Raw genomic sequence first — 20334 nt, forward strand, 5'->3', positions numbered from 1 at the left:
AGGAAGGTTCAATTCAGTTGTGTTATGTAGCTAAACTGGGTGAGGGCAACGTTAGGCTGATTTATCCGTGTAAGTATACAATATGTGGAACGTTCTACACACTCTCAGTACCGGCTGATGACACATCTACCACGGCCAACTTTTCCTTTGCCTGTAAAGGGTTCAGTAATGATCGTAAGTATGGGTATCGGCATTACTAACCTGCGCCAGGAGATCACTTTCTACCTCAGGCAGGCTCTCTCGCACATCCCCTTCCCGAGGCACAACATCCCATCTCGTTGGTGGATTCTCGATACACAAGCAGATGTCTTCTGGGATATGTCGCCCATGCTCTGCATTGAAATCTTCTCTTACCTGACGTTCTTCTGAATAATATTATTACTCCTTCAGCAACTACCCCAAGAAGCGACCGGAAAGAGACGAATAAAGCTGACCTTCAGTCATTGCCCTTAATTCCAGGACCATCCCCTCGACAACCTTCTCTACTGCTTCTTTGTACTGTCTTCTCCTTCCGATCTCAACAAGGAGTTTCTTAAATGAAGTTTGGTACTGGATAAAACGGTGATGAAGGTCTTCAACGATGAGAAGTCGCTCCTGGAGGCCGTCGAGAAGCTCTTGGCAATCATTCTGTCAAAAGATCAAATACTGACCTCAGCATATATGATATGAAATGTTACCTCGACATCTTGTTGCTTCTGTAACATGTCAGACATGATCTCACCTAGCTCGTCGAGGTTATCGAGAGTTATAGATTGTGTGGTTAGTCGTTCTTGAGCAGCTGTATTTGCTGTCACCAGTTGTTGGCTAGGCAGAACATAAGAATGCCACATCATGCGCATAGCAAAATACTAGCTTACTGAGTATCTTCGATCGAGAGTACTTGTTCTTCTAGTTCAGCCATGATAGAAGGTAGCTCTTCCGTATCACGGTTCATGTCTTCGACGCATTAGTCAAAAGCTGAAGACCAGACACTGCGAAAAATTGATTCAATACCTTGTAAGTCCTCCTCGCCAAATATCTCTCCAGCTTCGCTTTCTTTCAACGCGTCTGCCATTTGCTCATAGTGGGAAGTAAGACTACTGAGGTGGCGTGCCATGAGCTCCGAAGGCTGCTGCTGTGCATTCAATATGTCCTCTATCGAAGGTACGTTACTAGACGATGGAAGAGACTCGCGAATGGACGATATAGCAGCCGAGAGAGTTTCTGGGTAATCATACGTTGAAGCCATAATATCCTTTTCGCAGATTGAGTGGGGTGTTCTCCTGAACATGCAGACAAAACTCACGTCTAGCCTTGTTCTGTCACTCTCTAGTGTGTCCAGCACGTTTTCAATAGCACTCTCATCCACGAAGTCGCGCAGTGTCTTCCACTTGGTCCGGTCTGCGTTCTTGCCGTGACGGTCGAACGGGTTATCCCGCACAGTGGCGGAAGGGCTCTGCTGTGCATTGAAAAGTGCATTGCCATTCTTGCCATCAATGGAGTGTTGACTTCCGAACAGGGAAGAACCAGAGGAAGACTGGTGGAAACCAGGTGGTACTAGCTGGGCCCCTAGGGACTCGAGGATATTGTCGAGGGCCTCAGTACGTTTCGAGCGCACAATATCCCATGCCTATATAGATTACTATGTAGAAATGTCACAAGTCTAATACACGGGGAAGCGCCACGCACCTTAACTTGCTTATCCAGCTGAGCACGCTTATACTCAATACTCTTAGCAACATTCGCCGCAAGCTAGAATCGCTAAATCCCTAGTATCAAGTTAAATTTTGGGGCAACAATAACGCACCTTGAGCTGCTCAAGGACGGCCTCTGTGATCCACTTAACTTTCGCGTCTAGTGTAAGCACGTCTAGCGAACATTGCGCGGACGCGTTTGAAAGGCTATTAGCCTTGGAACAAAGTTGTTGGCCGTGTTGAAGTGCTTTCTTAGATTGCAGAACTAGAGAAACGAGATGAGGCTGCTCTGTTTGCTGTCCAGGTGGTGGGGAGGCCATGTCAGGACGTGAGCTCAGGCTGTTGGGGTCGTCACCAAAGGCTTCCAGCGGTGTGGCTGTGCTAGTATTATGTATGACTCACTAGTAGTTAACTGTGGCGTTCGTAGAACGTTCACACGTGAGAGTTGAAAAGGCTGAATAGACTTAGGACTCGAGCAGGGTAACTGTCCGAACTAAAGTTATATTCGGGGGTGGAAGATCAACTGCTCTAACAGTAGGTATACGACGGTTTATATACTGTAGAGTAAGAATATTGTGGAATATGAAAGAACAAGAGAAATATGAGTAACTACTGAGAGAGGATGAATATTGGTTGCCATCATCGTTGACCAGATGATGACTTTTACGAGCGTTACATTAACCGCCACCCTAGTAGAAGCTCAATTTCGCTTTATCTCTTAGACTAAATCATGCGTTCAACTGCGCTCTGCTCGACTTGCTCATCGTGTCTTCCACCCAAAGCTGCCCCAGACTTATTTATGACCAAATGCTGCACTCGCCCCATCTGTCCAACCTGTATCAGCTCAAACCCTCGCCTAAGGAGCTATAATCCCTGCTTGTCTTGTTTGGGCGGCGTGGGCGTGGTTAGCTCGGCTTTCCTACAGAACATCCGCGCCGCAAATAATGACACAGTGCAGGATGAAGATATATTTATTCTTGGGGATGATGAAGATGATGAAGACGAAGCTCACGAGCTTGCTTCAGTATCACCGATCTCCGGACACCCTCCGCCTGCGTATCCATCGTCATTATCCAGCCTAAACAGTGAATCGATACTCACCACGCAGACTAGCGATACATCCGCGGAACATGCGGAAGATTGTATCCCCTCTAGATATTACATCAATTCTAGGGACACACTACAAGGGATTGCTCTCCGCTATGGAGCTAATGTAAGATACGCTGTGCGCACTAATGGCCAACACTAACCTATGCCATGCCATCGTAAAGGGTCGGGAATTGTGCCATTTGAATAACCTACCCCCAAGCACCCTTTCTACTACCCCTCATCTACTCCATACCCGCACTTTTATCGTCCTCCCACCCTCCGCCAACTCTCACTCCGTTACGCGTGATGCGGATCTGGATGCAGAAGCGAGGCGCGTCCGCGAGAAAGCCGAGAAGCGTTTGCAAATGCTGACGAAAGAGGTAGACTGGCGTGTGGCGAAAGCATACGTGGCTCTGGCCGATGATCCTGACGAAGAAGCCACGTATGGCTTCAAGTGCAAAGAAACTGGCGGCATTGGTGCCAGCACCTTGGAAGCACGTGCTGCTGATCAGTACCTAGAAGATCAGGAATGGGAAGAGGAACAGAAAAGAGCTGGCAAACGCATCTCGTTAAAATCGCTATCACTCCTTCGAGACAAAGTTGTCGCATAGACATGAGAGCACCTCTATCGTTCATGGCATTTTGCGCATGACCCATGCGAATCCCTGTGGAAGCCAGGTCAGCGGAGGCCCCAACTTGTCCGGATGCTGTCCTTGTTGCCAGTAATATCAATCTTACAGATTTATGCGCAAAGTTATCAATCCCTTGTCGACTACTGAGGACACCAGTACATTTTCGTAGGCAAGGTGATTTATTCAAATTATACTTCCTCTATGTCGTACATCACATATATATATTGAGACCTTCACTGCAGGTTGCCAATAAGCAGACAGAACGACCTGGTTGGCATCCTGAACCAACCTCCAGGAAAACATGGTACTGAACCGTCCATGTAGGGGCTATTGGCTTAATGTGCGTGTCATTTATCGAAGGGTCGGTGAATTAGAAGATGTTATCGTGGCTATAAGTGGGATACGCGAGACTAACCACAACTTCAGATTACAGTATGACGTGAAGTATTGACCCACACCGTGTGTGACCGTAACGGACTCGAACTTGCTGCTCCGGTCACTCATAAAAAGTATCTGCAGAGAAACTTCAGATGTCGAGGAGCTGTCAAAATTTAAGACGCACGGGGGGCAGAATTCTAGAAAGCTCGTGTAGGGAAATTTTGACGAGCTCAGTATACCGAATTCGAAATCCATATGTACGTATGTACTTAGGCCGCCACTGGCAACCCTGGACGGTAATGAGCAAAATAGGAAAAGGCCGGCAATTTAACGCTCAAGCCAGCCGGAGATCCATAGCTAGGTGAGCGCTGATCCATAGTGAGTCTTTAAAATTTTTGGAAGGCTGGTACAGACAGATTACGTCAGGTCATTCGCTGCAAGGATCTCTTCCCGCCTCTTTGGTCCCGCCTTTCCCTTCGAGTCTTAAGCCCATCTGGTCAATTTGTTGGTAAAGAATCGTATCGCCGGCTGACAGCCTGCTATGGCGGGGACCTCAAGCTCCTTCACTTCAAGTACCCATCTATCTGAATCGTTCCAGAACTTTCGACTCCTTCCTCAGGCTACCGCACGCTGTACTTCCACAAATGACAAGTCGCGGTCACACTATCTATGCTTCACAGCACATTCGATTGCACGCCGCGAATACAAATAGCTATACCTTTTAAAGTTCCTTTCCTCTTCCGAAATTTATTGCTTCGTTGTGTACGTTTGGCGCGTCGACGTGTGTCACGCCGTTTGGAAAAAAATTAATCTCACATATGTACCCACCGATTAATTGTACGTACTTATTCATCAGTCTGAACGATGGCTATCTTGTTGAAAACAGGTTTCACAGATTATTACTAACACACAAGTCACTTTTCACGCCTGCAACAACGATACAGCTCAATTTAAACGGCATGCTTGACAGGTCCTAAAGGTGCGTTTCCCTCATCTACAGATGAGATCCCACTAATAGTAAATTATAGGATAGCTTGCTTTACCCAGATAGGTAGCCCCCACTGTAACTTGGCCTAGTAAGTACCTGTACTAGAAGGGACGGATTTGAGTTTCATGGGATCCAATTGTGCTTCGAGACGAAACAAAGATGTAAAAGAAGGCCTGCAAGTGAACACATTGCATCTTTTACTTTCTTTCCCTTCGTCTCTTGCTCATGTTTCGCGACATTGAACCTCTCGTAAAACCAATAATTCCATCTTTCCCCTTGGATGATTCATTATATTGTCTAGACCCTGAGGAGATTGCCTTCTTCAGGAGACATACTGGCATTCAAGATGAAGTGGACCTGAAGACACACATAATTGATGTGCAGAGGGAATCATACAAGGTGCTCTGCGGTTTATCCGAAGATTGGTTGAATATACTTATCGCGAATTATAGGTAGCTCCCTATGCTTGTATCCGAGGATTTGATTTCTTGCAGTGAGTGGTCACCTAGACTCGTGAAGAGGATAGTTACTCACATCGGTGACGTCGTCGTAGCCAAACCATGTCTAAACTACATATTTACGACCACATTTTGAAGCGTGGTTCTGAAGGAGCAATATTAATCGATGTCGGTTCTTGTCGTAAGTAGACAACCCCCTTAGATCTTGCATGTCATTCCTGATTTACTCTCGCAGTTGGTGCCGATGTTAGGAAGGCAGTTGAAGATGGATTTCCGGCCCATAACATCATTGCTTCTGACATTAAAGAAGGTTGGTTCCTTCAAAATATCTTCTTCCTGTCACTAACAAAGTACTTTGGATGGTAGCATTTTCCGAGTTAGGACGCAAACTCTTTAAATCGAGCTTGGAGCCGATTTTATTCATACCCGGCGACATATTTGACCCCGCATTTCTATCGATTTCGCAGCCAGCTAGGTTTGTCCCAGAGAGTGCGATGCCGGACATTCGAACGCTGCGGTCACTAAACGACCTTCACGGTCACGTCGGTATCATCCACGCTTCCAAGCTATTTCATCTATTTGACGAGCAGAAGCAACTTGAACTTGCTCGCGCCTTGGGAGGCTTGCTATCCTGCGAACCTGGCTCCACAATCTGCGGTACTCACTCAATTGCATCGGAGAAAGGCATCGTTCATCACACAGTGCTAGGCATTGATATTTCCTGCTTTTGCCACTCCCGAGAAACTTGGATGAGTTTGTGGGATGGCATCGTGTTTAAAAAGGGTGAGGTAAAGGTTGAGACGACAACATCCACCGTTGATGTGGGCGGCGTTACTTTTCGCCTTTTACATTGGTCTGTTACGAGACTGTGAGGATTTTTTCCATTCACGGAAGAGCATGTCTATTTACATAAGTACACGACTCAGACCAATCCAGATCATTACCTTCTACTTACTCTACTACTAAGTAGTATTTACCCAACAATTGCTAGAAACAACACACTCGCTCTTGCAACAATAACACGCAGTCTTATGCATCGCCAACTCATGAGCGTTTGCACGTTCTCTGAATCGATTTGAAAAACGGCCAATAATGAATGAGTTTCTTCCCATAATCCGCAGGAGCACTCAGATCCTTTCTGGCCGACACCATCGGCTCCTTCGAGTTCGGCGGGAGTTCCTGCCAGTGCGAGCAATGGTTGTTACTCTTCGCCCTCTGTAGTCTAATGAGGTTGAGCATGCGACACGCAGCCGTGCCTATCTCACGAGGTAGGCCATGAGGATGAAGCTTCCCATCAAGCCTCCCGGACCTTGAGTCAGGACGTTGCTTGGCGCAGGAGACCACTGATAGGGCGACATCGGCGGAAGTCTGAACGATCGCTACCTCGCTAAAAGACAACAGCTCCGAGTCCTTGTATCCACCTATTGTTCCTACTAATATTACAGAATAGCCGACCTCAAACCCTTACTATCTCAGGATGATATACCACCTGATCCGGAGCAACTTGCAAGATTCGAAGTGGCAGTCAACAAGGTCGAGATTACACGGAGATGAAACATGACGGAGATTAAGCAGAACCATCAGGCCTTTGGACACGGATAGACGGACAGACAAGTCGATTGTCAAGCCAAGGTACAACGACGATGCAATATGGTCGAGCATCAATGTAATAAAAATACAATAGAAAGTCAAGGACCTCCGAGGCACAGCTGAGCTGCGCACATTGTCATGAAGTCATGATTACAAGCGAGCATTCTTAGGCATCTGTCGAATTGCCTGTCTCACTCCGAGGTCGCCGAGTACATCTTCCGCTATGATGATTCAGTTCAAATACCACCTTGGGCCATGACAACACTGTGACACTGACCTCCGCCGAGAACCGCATCGAAGGGGATCGTGCGATGGTACTATCGTGGGCATCATGATCAGTTAATCTCCTTGCACGATAAGACGAAGTGAAATTCTCACAAGCTCAATATACTGCCCCATACCAGTCTTCGTGATGCCCCGTCCGCCGAAAATCTGAACGGCATCGGTAGCCGTTTCTTGGGCACACCTCGTTGTATACATCTTGAGCAGACCGATCGGTCTACGGAAAATAACGTGTGAGCAAAATGCCACCATGGCGCATAGCTAAGACCATACCCCGCAAGCTTCTGTGCCTGTTCCTTGTAAGTCTGCGACACACGTCGCCTAATGAGTCCCTTATACTTGAAGAGGATGGAATGAAGGTACCATATTACACATTTGCATAGTTAAATTTTCAAGCCAATTCTGAACACTTTCCGTACGTGAGATCATGGCTGCAATCTTCGATCTGATTACTGCCAGTGAAGACAAGGGTTTTCCAAATGCCTTGCGCTGAGTGACCCATCTACCAGGTGAGGTAGTTAGCTTATGTTTAAAAAAGAATCGATGAACACACTTGAGGCATTCCTCAACGATCAACCGCTGACCTCTAGCGGAAGAAGCGCACATCACCCACCGCTCGTGATTGAAATTGCTGTATAGCTATATAAGTCTTTCAATTCATTTCGTTGAAAATGATACACACGAGAGAATGACGAAGATTCCCCCACCCTCGGGTCCGAGGGTGTTTTCCACAGGGACCTTGACATTTTCAAATGTGACATATGCAGTACCAGCTGTTGACGAATAGCTCGTTTTGATGGGTTTTGTCTCAACACCTTCCGAGCGTTCCACCAAGATGACGGTAAATCCAGTCTGCGAATATAATCACTCAATCATTCCATTTTAATAGCGTCAATCATAACTTACATCAGTTTTGCACCCCACAGTGAAGCTAGTCACAAATGTAAGTTCACACAGCACGGTTTGGACTTTTGCACTTACTAGTCGGCAAACCTGCGGCCCAAGTCACGTCAGTGATATGGACATGAAGATTCCGCAGCTACTTCACTCACGTCCCGTTGGTTATCCACTTCTTTGTGCCATTGATAGTCCAATACTTCCCATCTGAACTCTTCGTCGCACGAGTCTGCAGGCCAGCAACATCGCTTCCAGCAAACGCCTCAGATATCGCCAGGCAAATGAACTTCTTGCCAGAAAGCACTTCAGGAATGATCTTCGATTTGAGTTCTTGCGATCCAAAGTTCATGATAGGTGGTAATCCTATGACAGCTCCGCTTTGTAGACCTTTACATCCCCTAATTAGTATCCAAATGACCGGAATTTAAAATTGAAGATATGTTACCATCGCCATATCCACGCTGACCGCAGCGAGATATCTCCTGTATGCAGACAAGCTAAACTTAAAGTTAGAATCTTAACAATAAAGTCAAATACCACTCTCACCTCATGGAAGTAATCAAACTAAGAGTGTTACAAGTGTCAAAATTGAATACACATTGAACTAGAGCCCGTTACCTCCTCAGGAGATACGACACCACCCATAAGGGTGAGGCCTTTCAAGTGTTTCCCCGGGCCAAGGCGCATGGCATGCATGTTTATGTCTCTATGAATATCCACGTAAGAATGAGATACTCATGTACAAATGAAATGAACAGACGCCATAGCTTTGATTACATGGGCACTTGGACGTTTGCCATCTTCCTCATGCAGCTGGAGAATCTACGTGAGAATCTACCTTGACAGCAATCGGTAGAACTCACCAGTGCATCCGGAGTGATGACCTCATCCACAAACTCTCGCATCGCTGCTTGTAGGCGTCGATGACTCTGTTTGGATGATGATGAGCATTGAAATCCAAACGGGTTTGCCGTGAATTTCACCTCCTTGAAGTAAGGGCTGTAGTACCCAGCGCTGAGCCAAGTAGGCTCTGCATATGGCACATCACTGAGCTTCCCAAGCTCTCGAGAATATATAACGCTCCTCTCTCCTTCAATGTGACCTATTTGTAAACGAGCATATTGTGGTCGCAGGAGCACTTCATGACGGTGGAGGCCATAGAATGCCTCGGTCGCATCCTGACCAGCTGAAGAGCTTATTCAGTTTTTCGAACACCAAATCACGAAAACAAAATGTACCTATATCTTCTTCTGCGAATACTGAAGCACCCCCTGGATGTAAATCTTTGAAACGAGTGATATTGTACACCTTGCTATCAATAATAATCCACTTTACGACTATCAAACTCAGCCAGAAAAATAACACAGAGTGAAACGCTCACCAGGTCATCGGGCTTATTGTGCTGTGTAATATATAGGTTAGATCAAGCTCCACACATATGACATGTTCTATGACACACCTTTGCCACCTCTTCACAGGTGAAGACCTTCAAGACCTTTGATTCCATGTTATGCTTCAAGCTTCAAGGACGACCGTCTGTGTGCAAGTGCGTATGATACTACGGTTGGAACTTGGTTGGAACTTTGATGAAATCACATGCTCGTGACTTGTGGCATCTGAGTCCGAATCATTTAACGTAACAGTCGGAGAACTGGGATACTGCCGCGAGTCAACAAAAGCATCAGTGACGGGAGCAAGCAAATGTTGTTAAAGGTATGTAGCAATGTTGATCACTGTCGCCGGTGGTCATTCGATGGTTTTCATTAATGTGTTGGACTCAGTCAGTGAACCTCCATTCAAGTTTGAAATTAATACCACAATGTTCGCACACTAGCAGTACCCCCCTGTTCGCTCCCATTCCCTGATATTTTCAAGGTTATGACAACCTCGACTTTCACTAGAACTTGCTTGATCTGAGTCCAATGGTTGTGTCGGTCAGACTCCACTGGAAGACAAGATGCTCGCGATGGATCAAAACTCTGGCTAGCGTCAGCTGTCGAAATGTTCACTGCCAGCAAGCCCATCAGGCCGCATTGCAATACTCTCCACCGGGCTACAGTCATGCCGACTCGGGAGTGGCAGGGGTTAATGGGCTTGTTAACCGCGCCGATTACAATGCAACCAGTATGTTAAACGTTAAACACACTTCCCAGAGCACCCATTTCAATCAAACTCACATGGTCAATAATCATGATTCCACGAGTTCTTTGCTCCTGCTTAATGATCGATAGCATCCTTCACCAGGATGCAACCGGCTGGACGTTCTACATGCAGTGGCCTTCATGCTTCGAGCTTCAAACTGCTTGACCTAATACTTAAGTACATGGCTAGTCATGCATTAGTCAAATTACCACACAGTTGAAGGACGGCGGCCGCCCATCGCCGTGTCCCCGATTTCAACCCATAGAGTATCCATGCTGCCTGATGATATGATCTATTCATCGGTGTCGCCAGAAGGCAGGACTTTGTCAGGACTATTTCCCAAGTGCCCTTCTTTTCTGATGATCAAGTGCAATACAAATTTCCTGACGGGCGTCAGTACTCCGGATCGAAGGTGTCACAAGCTACCGCCAAGTATTGAAATTTTCGTGCATAATAGTGCGTGAGTTCTATTCCCCTCGAGGATGTAATAAGACTGAAAGGGGTAGCGGGGATTCCCCTTGTATCTGTAACTCCAGTAGTTTATTACGACCAGCGCCGCGACATCCGTCTAGAGCTAGTCTAGAGCTGTCTGAAAACAGAACTGGGAGCCTAACAGCTCTTGCATACATGACTAAGGCGTGTGTGTCCTCAAAGAATTTCGAACCTCGGGCACTGGCTGCCCGTAGCCGAAGCATTCCAAAATTTGCTTATCACGGGTGGAAGCTTTACTGCTCGACAACGACAAAGTGTTTGTTTGAGGATTTTCAATTATGTTGATGACCATCACTTCTTAATCCATTCACCTTGGTGGCGGTCCCACATTCTCGGGTTCCGTTTGTGTATGCTTTCAGCCTACCTGGATTGTGCAGAAGACCATTGTCGTGTGGTAATCACTTGTCGGTATCCCGCTGAAGTCGGCAAGACCCTCGTCAGTGTCGCCATCTTCGGATCCATTTTCGATGTTGAGGTGCCAGCTGCACCAACACGTGTGCTATACCGTTCTGCAGATCGGCGTAGCACTAGCTGTCTTCCATTGCAATCGTGAGTAAACGGATTCTCAGTATCTGCGAGTCTGTTTCACTACGCTTCTATAGAGATGACGAATATCGAGTCTGCAGGGTCGCCCTTCAAGTTGCCCCAGACGTCACATCTAGCGTTCATTTATTCTACTATTAAATGATGCCACTTTAGCAGTCTCGTACGATAGACGATCATGCTCCTCCGGTGCCCTCTTTTCAAAGTGATGCAGGCTTCCATGCGTTATATTACGAGAGAATCGGTTCCCGCGAAAGCTTTACCTTTCTCTCTCCAGCGAAGAGAAGTTGTCGATACCTCATCCACACCCTCGGCCATCTTCTCTCACCTCATGGTGAGTTTGTATGGGTCATGATTACGCTCGTTCCTACGCGACTGGGCTTCTCTAATATGTATTGGGAACTTCTTTTCATATGATGACTATCGCATCGCACCATTAGTACGCTCTCGTATCTTACGACATCCGAAGTAATATTCTGGTTCATCTGCCACATAGGAGCTTTAGATCTGGTGCGCTCGCCTATTATGTCCTTGAAATTTGGAGTGGAATCTCACCTGCAAGTACAGAAGATTTTGTTGCGTGGTCAGAAGCTTCTTCACAAATATGGAAGATTCACCGTTCTCGAAGCACCCGATATTTTGGAGTGTTTATGACAGTTTGAGCCTGTCCGAGTCCAAAATCTTGACGCTACCATGATATGGATGGCACGAGACTGCAATTTGTCCGATTATACAGGCAGGTGAGCATCATCCTCTGATGTGCAGAACATCCCGGTGTCCTTTTTCAAACATTCAAGTTATTGCCCTATTGAGAGATAGCTCTACGTAGGACATCACAGACAAGACCCCCAGTGTCCTTTCGCATCTCCGAGTCCTTTGACACCCGTGAGAAGATGAAAAATGCATGATGCGTCGTATTCGTTGCGCTGATCTTTTTACCCCAGCTTCGCCTTATAGAGTGGGATTATCCCCGCCTCGCCTCGCGGCTCCCCGTATGCTCCAAGGACACTGCTTGGAGCCCAATCACTACCCCCGTGCGTGACATATCCCATGTGTCTATAACTAAAGCAAGGCTATTAAGTCTGGGGATAATTTTGTACATCATTTTCGTCTAGCATCCAAATTTGCCCTAAGCTGTTCCTCGATGACTGCATGCGTACTCAAATTTTGTGGACGCTTCTGGAGAAACTGAATGTATTATATGAAGGGTTTGTATTCTCGTTCCTGTTCCTCTTGACTATCTAAATGATGTTACCCCATTGAACGCGGTAGCACTACGCCACGTTTCGTTCGATTCGGACCATACGTGTCGGGTGCAGCTGATTATTACTCGAAGGACTTTACCTCCAAGTAACATGATTGAACTTTGGAAAGGTTTTTTTATCATGAATCCTAATCTAATAGTCCCTGGGCCTGACCGTCTGAGTGTGAATCTATTCAAAGTGCTCTTTAGTCGACACATCAAGGCACTTCAAATCGATCCAGTGAATCTTATTTAATCCCTGACGAGTGTGCCCGCCACAGAACGCGTTGCCACATTTCCCCTGGACAGATGCGCCCTGTGACACACAAGACCAAGACTATAGGAAAACCGTTATCAGCGCGCTTGAGGTGAAATGATCTGTTAACCTTATCGAGTGCAGTCGAGTGACGGGATTCGTCCATAGATACTGCCGTACTACCAATTCAACTTCTGTGTAGTTGGTGATTGATCATCTGAAAGGTACTACAGCAGCTCTAAAGACGACGTTCTGCATAACATGCATGTTGAGAGCATGTTGCACAGATTCGATCGATCATGGGTATTATTTTCTTCTCTGGATCTGCGGGTTTACGGCAGGCAGTGGCCAGTCAACTTGTACAGATGTCGTGATGTTGGCCTGATTCGTGTCAGAGTGGAATAGAGCCGGCCAAGAAGGAACGCTTTCCGAAGTGCGGAAGCGGTGAAACGGCTGGATGGTGGCTACGTCGTGTTCTTAGGACCCTTGGCAACTTGAAGTAAAACGCTCATGACCACGAAGGTTGTGCCAAATCTACGATCAGTTTAGCCTCATGCTGACCGGTCCTTCCTGACCATTTCCGTACTACCCTTATCAAGGACTGCGAGTCTAAACGGTAGTGGCACCCCACGGATAGATGAGATCACGCAGCTACTCTCAATGCAGGTGCGCCCGTCACAAAGCTCCGGCTGCTCTTTTACATTACACCATGGTTCGATATGCGCTCCCACGATTACTTCGTAAATGGGTTTCCGCTACACCGAAGATGCCTTACCATATGCATCCAATCGTATTGGTCAATCGGCCGGTGTGCGTATAAAAGCATACCACGTCAATCCGAGTCAAACCCAGTCCTCACTACTATTCCGCGTTCGTCTTCTATCCATAGTCCCACCACATACTTCAACATGTGCAGCATGGAATGGTGCGTTCCACTCACACCGAAAGTCTTTGCTTGTCAATGACCAATGTCCGTTCGTCGCAGTTTCGGTGATCAGTACAGAGGATGTGGGGTGCGTTATTCCGAGCTTTCAGCGAGCATCGACCTCTTAACAACCACAATGGCACCATTTAGCATTACGTGCGGATCTATCAGACTGGAATTACATACGATTGTGCTCGGCCGAATTGCAAACTAAGTGCAGCACATATGCACAAAACTGCCAGGAACTGCGGGTGCAACATGGTGCGAAAACACGCGCTTGCTCCTGATTTTGGCCAGTCTTCTTATGGATATTACTCGCTTCCAGGAATTTTCTGATCACCGCAGAGTTCGCAACCTATTCCAAAACAAATGCGAAGCTTGCCTGGAGTACGAGGGTGGGGGTTCGGATGAATACGGCTATCGAACGGGGCGCCATTAGTGATTCGTCAGCATACAACTACCATGGTGCCTCTACTTATCTTGCTACCTGCCATCGTACTGCATTCGCCACTAATTATGATATCCACCCTCGGACACTTGACTGTTAGTTGCTGTGCTATTAGCTGTGTTTTCATCGGCATCTGTCTAAAGCTGCTATTCACTCACAGTAACCGTTGTATTCTTACGGCACAGTTAACATCTTTGGGAGTCCTTTCATTTATAGAGATAGCTCCACATCTTTTATACAGAAAAGGGGTTAATAATGTCGATCCATCAAAGGGAAGTCATGGTATTGAATATACCCCAAGAAAGTAGCACGCCTTAGGGGCCTGGCCTTTGAGGGGCCTGGAGAAACATATTAGGAATTTGTCATTAGAATCGTACTCACTACGGAATAAGAACACAGCGACGATGACATGTCCAGGGTATCCGAAATACCAATAATCAGTCCTACGTACGGCCAGTCCGCCACCGACGAGGGAAACTATCTGCCCATTGGCATGTCCGGCCCTTCTCCGAGACCGGAATAGAAACGAGGACAGGGACTAGAAACGCTTGCCCCCTCGTTTCAGCGGTTGTCTCGTCCCTCGCTTAGCGGCAGCTCCGCTCTTGATTGCTGCTGCGTGTCGTTTGCGCTCTTCCTCGCTATCGTCGTCATCTGAACCCTGAGGCTTGAGCTTCTTATTTGGACGCACGAGCGAGGGATCGGACTCTGATGCGGGGGCTTCTGTCCGACTGCGGCTGCGGCCGGGCAGGGCCGGGGAGCTGTCCTTAGATAGGACAGCCGAAGGAGGCCGCCCTGAGACACGGAGCTGATGGCTGGGGGTGGGAGAGGCGAGCAAGGTCCGTTGCTTTGGCGCAGCCCCTTCAGACTCGGACTCAGTGGCAGAATCTTCCTGCTGTGGCAGTTTAGGCGGCGTGGGCTCTTGCAGAGGCGCCATATCGTAATCCTGGATCAGACCTTGCTTAGCTCAGGGTGAGTAGATCTTCGATCTAAGAAACCTACATGTGGTTTGTGCTCTGTATCTCGGACTGTTATTTTGAGCGACGAAATTTGATCTGCCGTGAGCGCGCGAAGGTCCGGAGTTCCCGCGTCAGTGATTATCGCAGCTTTCGAAAAAAAAGTTCGTGTCATACCGGGTAGTGTTAAGCATCGAATTAACACTTACGAAGCTCAGGTAAGAAGTTGAACATGGCCGTCATGCGCTGAAGGGTCGTCGCCACGCGTGGCCTCGATAGCGCGTTCTTAATATGTGTGTCGAGCGTCCTCCTCGCAGTACGTCCAACTTTATCTGTTGCCTAACAACGTAAACCGTTGCAAATGGAAAGGTGAGTGACGAAAGCATAGACAGACCTTCTCGAGGTCTCCCGGCGCAAGTTCACCCAAAACATCGGAGGATGAGAATGCGAGGTGATTAACACTTATCAGGGGCATGATAAGGTGTTTTGATATGATTTCTGCGGATAATCTGGGCCCGAGAAAGGTGGGCTCCCATCGCCACTTCCAGTTGTTGCATTCCAGCTGGAGTGCCAAATCCTATAGGAACGTGTCAGGGCGTATCACACCTCAACGACCAGCTGATAAGGTTACCCCCGAGGTAGGTTTTTCCAGCTCCAACGTGAGCCCCAGAAAACCACCGAGTGAGTGCGCGCGGCCTATGAGCGCTAGGTGATGGTCACGCCAAGATTCTTCTTCATCCGTATCCGGCAGAGGAGAAATGGAGAGCTTGTTACACGTGCGCCACCGCCGAGCAAATTGATTGCTCGTGAGGACTATTGATATTCAGATTGATGAGTGGCGTAAATTGAATCGATCAGTACCATGGGTGCATTTCGGCATGATCGGATTAATGGTGGATTTGGTGGTCGTGGTTTGTGAGTTATTCATTCATCTCGGTGACCACAAAGAAACTCACCCTCGGCCCACGCAGCTTTGGTGTCAGTGACGAGTACGCAAGCCATCAGATCGACTGAAGAGCAAAAAAATTTCTGTGAGACCACCGTACACGTCGGAGGAGTTATTTCACATGCAACTCAAGACTCTGAGCAGGCACACACGAAAAGATAAGGCGTAGAAGTCTGCGAGTCAACTTTGACCAACCATTCTTTGGCGAGGAGCGCCTTGGAATGGTCCTACATGCGATTCAGACATGGGGGTTTTGACCACGAAAGGAATTACACGTACTTCTGTAAATGATTCCATGCGTTCGCAATGCTACAAGAAATAAGCGAAGTAGGCTAATGCACGGTGCCGGTCCAGGATGAATCAATGACGCACAAGACGTGGCGTGGTCTCCTAAAGTTTACAAGCGTAATGACCCTAGAGCATGGTAGTAAGAACCATTAACATCGGAGTTCGAATTTATTATTTCTCGCATTCACTTCCAACTCCCAAGCACCAAAATTCACGTTCACGAATGCGAACTGATTGAAGATAGTGATAGTGAGAGGACTGCACCACTAGACGCCAAGGATCCGTGGAGATGGAGGATGGAGAGGTGAGCGGTACAAATCACACTCATGCAGAAACAGGCTACGATCCTGCATACGAATGGCCTGGCTATACAGAGGTCCCACAACCTACTACAGTCCTGAACGAATCTCTTTCATCAAATTTCAAGCCATGGTCTCTGCTTCGCTTGTTTGTGCAAACTAGCTCTGTCCTTCCAAGGACCCAACGTCTCACAGTACTGGATGAGCACAAAGAAGTGCAGTTTGGGAGAGATGTTGCTCCGGCCGGAAGCGGAACTCCTCGTGTGAGGTTGAAGGAGATGGCAGTTTCCAAATTACATGCGACGATGTTTTGGGATGCTGGCAGGCGAGAGTGGGCAGTTGTGGATATGGGTTCCAAGCATGGGTCGTTTTTACGTCCTGGTGGATATTCTGGTCCGACTGTGAGCGTGGGTGAAGATTTGGGGATCAGGCTTTCCCCCTCACGAGTAGCCAGCTTTCCACGCGCATTAAAGCACAAAGATGCGTTGACAATCGGAAGCACTACGTTTGTCGTGCATATCCATTCTGACCGCATATCATGTGAAGGATGCTCGTCAAGCGGGAGTGGCGATAATATCATTCCGCTTTTCCCTGTTTCGAAAGGCGTTAAACGGGCAAGAGAGGAAGTGGGTTCAATGCCTTCGGAGGAGAGGGATGCCAAGAAAGCGCTGACCATGTTGAAACGGACGTTGTTATCTCGTCACGATACAGCGAGGTCATCGGCATCCAGCCAGCCCTCCAGCTACGTGGACCGTTCCGCAAAGAGACGAGCACTATTCCCTAGTTCGCCACTAGACACTCCAGGTGTACTCAGTCCTAGAAGCGATTCGCCATGTGTTACTTCTTCCGGCTCTGTCCCCATGCCCGAAACCCCTGCACCGCCCCAGCCACTGCCGGAATCGAACATTGGGCGTCAGCTGCTAATGAAGCAGGGTTGGCAACCAGGAACGGCTCTAGGCTCACAGGAAAACGCATCAGGGTTGGTCGAACCATTAGAAGTCAGCGCAACTTCAAACAGGTCAGGACTAGGTATGCCGGAGAAGGCGCCTACTTCTTCCAGCGGTGACTGGAGGGAGAGTGGGAAGCAAAAGTGGTGGGCCGACATGATAGATAAGAAGTGAACATTGGAAGCACCGTACAGTTCGGTAAGCTTTTACTTCCATTGTAGTCTAGAGAGCCGATACTAACGTAAGAGTTATGTTGTAGGTTTAGCCTCAACTGTTTTTATCTTGATCTCACATACGAAACACGAATTCCACGTGTTTGGAAGGCTGCCAACAACAGACGCTCATAAGTACGGTTGTGACTCCCCACATGATAACAGCCACGTTAGCACGGCTTCGCTCACGCTGGCATATCATGGAAGCCAGGCTAGATCGAAATTGTGTCTTCTTTGTCTGATGGAAAGGCGTCGTGTACGTTTGTATTATTAGTACGTACAAAGGTGTGAAAAGCACGCGTCACGACACGAGCGCGACGCGACTGTTTTGAATTGTTTTTGAAGTCACGTGTGTGGTTCGCGTCCTACGCGATGGACTGAATTTGAACTTGAACAATTCGGAGGTTGTTTTGAACACGACCAAGTCGCTTCGCTGGTGGCTGACTTGTCCTTTCAATTTGCATTTGATCCACTTCTTTCTTCTTCTTCAACTACGCCACGATTAAAACCTAGGTTAAGTTTGCAGTAGGGCAATTCTCTCTCTTCTCTTCACAATCTCTTCTGTATCTTTCCACTGCCCACTGCTCTAGCCGGTCGCAATCAAGTCGCCTTGTATTTCAATTCACATCATGGCCAACAACACTCGCGTACGTAGTCTACTGTCTCAGTCTTTTTTTTTTCAACTTTGATGGCTGATCATGGAGATCCATCACGCAGCTTCAGAATCGTCGCATCGGCGTCACACGCAAGAATGCAGATGAAAATGCCACCAGCAAGCACTCTCGTCAGGCGTCTACCCAGGGAGTTGCAACTCGCGCCTCTGTTGTGCTAAATGGCCTGAAGAATGGCTCACAACGCCCAGCGCTTGGTGAGGTCACCACTACCGCGGTCAATCGCAAGGTTTGTCATGCCCTTCAATTTTATCCTTTCCCAACGTTCTGAGGTTACGCGACTTCAGGACGTTGCTGGTAAAGGCAAGGACGCTGTGAAAGATGACGCGGGCCTCAAGCGTACACGGTCGTCGTCGCTCGCAGCCGCCACCGGACCACAACGCGTCCCTCTCGGGCCAGGTCGCACGGAGAGCGTCGCACAACGGCCTACTTCACGTGTATCACGGCCATCTGTCTTCAAACGCGCATCGCGGCAGGAGCCCGCTGTACCAGTAGTCATTCCGATTGAACAAGAACAGAAGGAGAACGATATGGACGTAGAAGATATCGAAGAGGACCCTGAGCTCAGCATCATAAATGAGAAAGAGGTCGACGAGATGGTGGGTGTACAGGAACAAGGTACTCCAGAACAAGAGGAGAAGTCCACCGTTGCGGATGCGAAGTCGCCCCGTATATGGCCTGACGTGGATACCGAGCGTGCCATGAGACATTACCGAGAGATCGCAGAGATCCAAGAGACGTTTGAAGATGAGGTTGACTATCTCGACACAACGATGGTCTCAGAGTACTCGGAGGAAATTTTTAAATACATGAACGACCTCGAAGTGCGTCTTCTCTATCTACCTTGTGTTCCGGGTGTGCTGACCATGATTTCTAGGATGATGTGATGCCAAATCCTGATTATATGGATGGTCAGAATGAAATCACCTGGGCAATGCGCCAAACATTGGTCGACTGGCTCCTCCAAGTGCACCTGCGCTGGCACATGTTACCGGAAACGCTTTGGATCGCGATAAATATCGTCGACCGTTTCCTCACGAGACGCGTCGTGTCCCTAGTCAAGCTTCAGCTTGTCGGTGTTACTGCCATGTTCATCGCCGCCAAGTACGAAGAAATCCTCGCTCCCAGTGTCGACGAATTCGTCTTTATTACCGAGAATGGCTATACGAAAGAGGAGATCCTCAAGGGCGAGCGCATCGTGTTGCAAACGCTTGACTTCAAGATTTCGCAATACTGCTCACCCTATAGCTGGATGCGCCGTATCAGCAAGGCCGATAACTATGACATTCAGACGAGGACGCTGGGCAAATTCTTGACGGAGGTGACACTCCTAGATCACAGATTCTTGCGGTGTAAACCGAGTCTCATTGCTGCGGTGGGGATGTACAGTGCTAGGAGGATGTTGGGTGGTGATTGGGTGAGTACCGCCTCTGTTAGCTTTTTGTATATGGGCACGATGCAAACGCGTGTCCATGATGGCTGTGAATCATGTGACTGACTTTTTGTTTGTGATTTCCTCTTTTAGAATGAGTCGTTTGTGTTCCACTCTAGCTTCGTCGCGGAGCACCTCGAGCCCGGACACCAATGGATATGCGAGAAGCTACTCGAAGACAACTTCGCGAGCCAGTACGTTTGCCAGAAATATGCCAACAAGAAGTTCCTGAAGGCGTCACTCTTTGCAATCGAGTGGGCGAAATCGAACGTGGACGAAGCCTAGGACTGGCGTAGTTAAGGCCCTCCGGCTAGAGATAACTGCCAGGTCACGGCCTGAATATCCCTCTCGTCCAAAAGTTCATGGGTTCCCGATCTGCCTGCATCTCATCTCATTCTGTGCTTGACATACTGTTTCACTCTGGCATCATTGCAATCTCAACTGTCTGATTACGCATTCCACCCAGCCATGTCTCTTATTATGTCTTTCTCGCTCTGCTCTGCTCTCCCATGCATCCCATTTTTTCAGCATCTCCATCTCGTTTCATTAT

General features: G+C 47.9%; 10 protein-coding genes across 10 annotated transcripts; 7 read left to right on the forward strand and 3 right to left on the reverse strand.

Moving 5' to 3' along the window:
• Positions 1 to 94: 94 nt before the first annotated feature.
• HD556DRAFT_1436970 (autophagy-related protein 17) lies at positions 95 to 1993 on the reverse strand (the record flags this gene model as incomplete). The annotated part of the gene is made up of 9 exons (XM_041305630.1): positions 95 to 151; positions 202 to 365; positions 435 to 627; positions 678 to 804; positions 858 to 936; positions 994 to 1234; positions 1286 to 1609; positions 1669 to 1731; positions 1787 to 1993. 9 exons carry the CDS (start codon positions 1991 to 1993, stop codon positions 95 to 97), a joined length of 1455 nt encoding a protein of 484 aa, XP_041166415.1.
• Positions 1994 to 2403: 410 nt separating this feature from the next.
• On the forward strand, positions 2404 to 3805 carry HD556DRAFT_1477522 (uncharacterized protein; the record flags this gene model as incomplete). Its single annotated transcript, XM_041308554.1, has 2 exons — positions 2404 to 2886; positions 2945 to 3805. 2 exons carry the CDS (start codon positions 2404 to 2406, stop codon positions 3371 to 3373), a joined length of 912 nt encoding a protein of 303 aa, XP_041166416.1. The 3' UTR covers positions 3374 to 3805.
• Positions 3806 to 4739: 934 nt separating this feature from the next.
• HD556DRAFT_482150 (uncharacterized protein) lies at positions 4740 to 6176 on the forward strand. The gene is made up of 6 exons (XM_041310734.1): positions 4740 to 4751; positions 4801 to 5159; positions 5213 to 5253; positions 5314 to 5399; positions 5454 to 5528; positions 5585 to 6176. Exons 2-6 carry the CDS (start codon positions 4986 to 4988, stop codon positions 6088 to 6090), a joined length of 882 nt encoding a protein of 293 aa, XP_041166417.1. The 5' UTR covers positions 4740 to 4751; positions 4801 to 4985; the 3' UTR covers positions 6091 to 6176.
• Positions 6177 to 6704: 528 nt separating this feature from the next.
• HD556DRAFT_482025 (acyl-CoA dehydrogenase/oxidase) lies at positions 6705 to 9701 on the reverse strand. Its single transcript, XM_041310733.1, has 19 exons — positions 9447 to 9701; positions 9369 to 9389; positions 9226 to 9316; positions 8971 to 9173; positions 8851 to 8916; positions 8748 to 8800; positions 8606 to 8693; positions 8534 to 8551; positions 8433 to 8484; positions 8143 to 8374; positions 8072 to 8083; positions 7997 to 8021; positions 7773 to 7942; positions 7644 to 7721; positions 7454 to 7592; positions 7364 to 7386; positions 7187 to 7307; positions 7086 to 7125; positions 6705 to 7029 (listed from the first exon to the last, which is right to left on the reverse strand). The coding sequence occupies exons 1-19, from the start codon at positions 9492 to 9494 to the stop codon at positions 6959 to 6961; spliced, it is 1551 nt and encodes a 516-aa protein (XP_041166418.1). The 5' UTR covers positions 9495 to 9701; the 3' UTR covers positions 6705 to 6958.
• Positions 9702 to 13571: 3870 nt separating this feature from the next.
• Positions 13572 to 14027, forward strand: HD556DRAFT_1428999 (uncharacterized protein; the record flags this gene model as incomplete). The annotated part of the gene is made up of 4 exons (XM_041304772.1): positions 13572 to 13588; positions 13649 to 13676; positions 13739 to 13849; positions 13914 to 14027. The coding sequence occupies 4 exons, from the start codon at positions 13572 to 13574 to the stop codon at positions 14025 to 14027; spliced, it is 270 nt and encodes an 89-aa protein (XP_041166419.1).
• HD556DRAFT_482736 (uncharacterized protein) lies at positions 13914 to 14459 on the forward strand. Its single transcript, XM_041310736.1, has one exon. It carries the CDS (start codon positions 14051 to 14053, stop codon positions 14342 to 14344), a length of 294 nt encoding a protein of 97 aa, XP_041166420.1. The 5' UTR covers positions 13914 to 14050; the 3' UTR covers positions 14345 to 14459.
• Positions 14460 to 14574: 115 nt separating this feature from the next.
• HD556DRAFT_1261514 (uncharacterized protein) lies at positions 14575 to 16383 on the reverse strand (the record flags this gene model as incomplete). The annotated part of the gene is made up of 8 exons (XM_041299056.1): positions 16215 to 16383; positions 16088 to 16162; positions 15946 to 16018; positions 15621 to 15802; positions 15384 to 15566; positions 15199 to 15328; positions 15032 to 15139; positions 14575 to 14990 (listed from the first exon to the last, which is right to left on the reverse strand). Exons 1-8 carry the CDS (start codon positions 16230 to 16232, stop codon positions 14575 to 14577), a joined length of 1185 nt encoding a protein of 394 aa, XP_041166421.1. The 5' UTR covers positions 16233 to 16383.
• A 3-nt stretch (positions 16384 to 16386) lies between these two features.
• HD556DRAFT_1326459 (uncharacterized protein) lies at positions 16387 to 18029 on the forward strand. The gene is made up of 2 exons (XM_041301548.1): positions 16387 to 17667; positions 17729 to 18029. Exon 1 carries the CDS (start codon positions 16513 to 16515, stop codon positions 17641 to 17643), a length of 1131 nt encoding a protein of 376 aa, XP_041166422.1. The 5' UTR covers positions 16387 to 16512; the 3' UTR covers positions 17644 to 17667; positions 17729 to 18029.
• A 381-nt stretch (positions 18030 to 18410) lies between these two features.
• HD556DRAFT_1208001 (uncharacterized protein) lies at positions 18411 to 18675 on the forward strand (the record flags this gene model as incomplete). The annotated part of the gene is made up of 2 exons (XM_041296508.1): positions 18411 to 18581; positions 18640 to 18675. Coding segments are annotated over 2 exons (207 nt in total), but the record flags the coding sequence as incomplete, so codon positions are not given.
• Positions 18676 to 18882: 207 nt separating this feature from the next.
• HD556DRAFT_1225993 (cyclin-like protein) lies at positions 18883 to 20069 on the forward strand (the record flags this gene model as incomplete). Its single annotated transcript, XM_041297053.1, has 3 exons — positions 18883 to 19176; positions 19230 to 19769; positions 19878 to 20069. The coding sequence occupies 3 exons, from the start codon at positions 18883 to 18885 to the stop codon at positions 20067 to 20069; spliced, it is 1026 nt and encodes a 341-aa protein (XP_041166424.1).
• Between the last annotated feature and the right edge of the window lie 265 nt (positions 20070 to 20334).

This window comes from Suillus plorans, assembly GCF_016647745.1.
Source record: "Suillus plorans strain S12 chromosome Unknown HD556scaffold_3, whole genome shotgun sequence".
Taxonomy (NCBI): domain Eukaryota; kingdom Fungi; phylum Basidiomycota; class Agaricomycetes; order Boletales; family Suillaceae; genus Suillus; species Suillus plorans.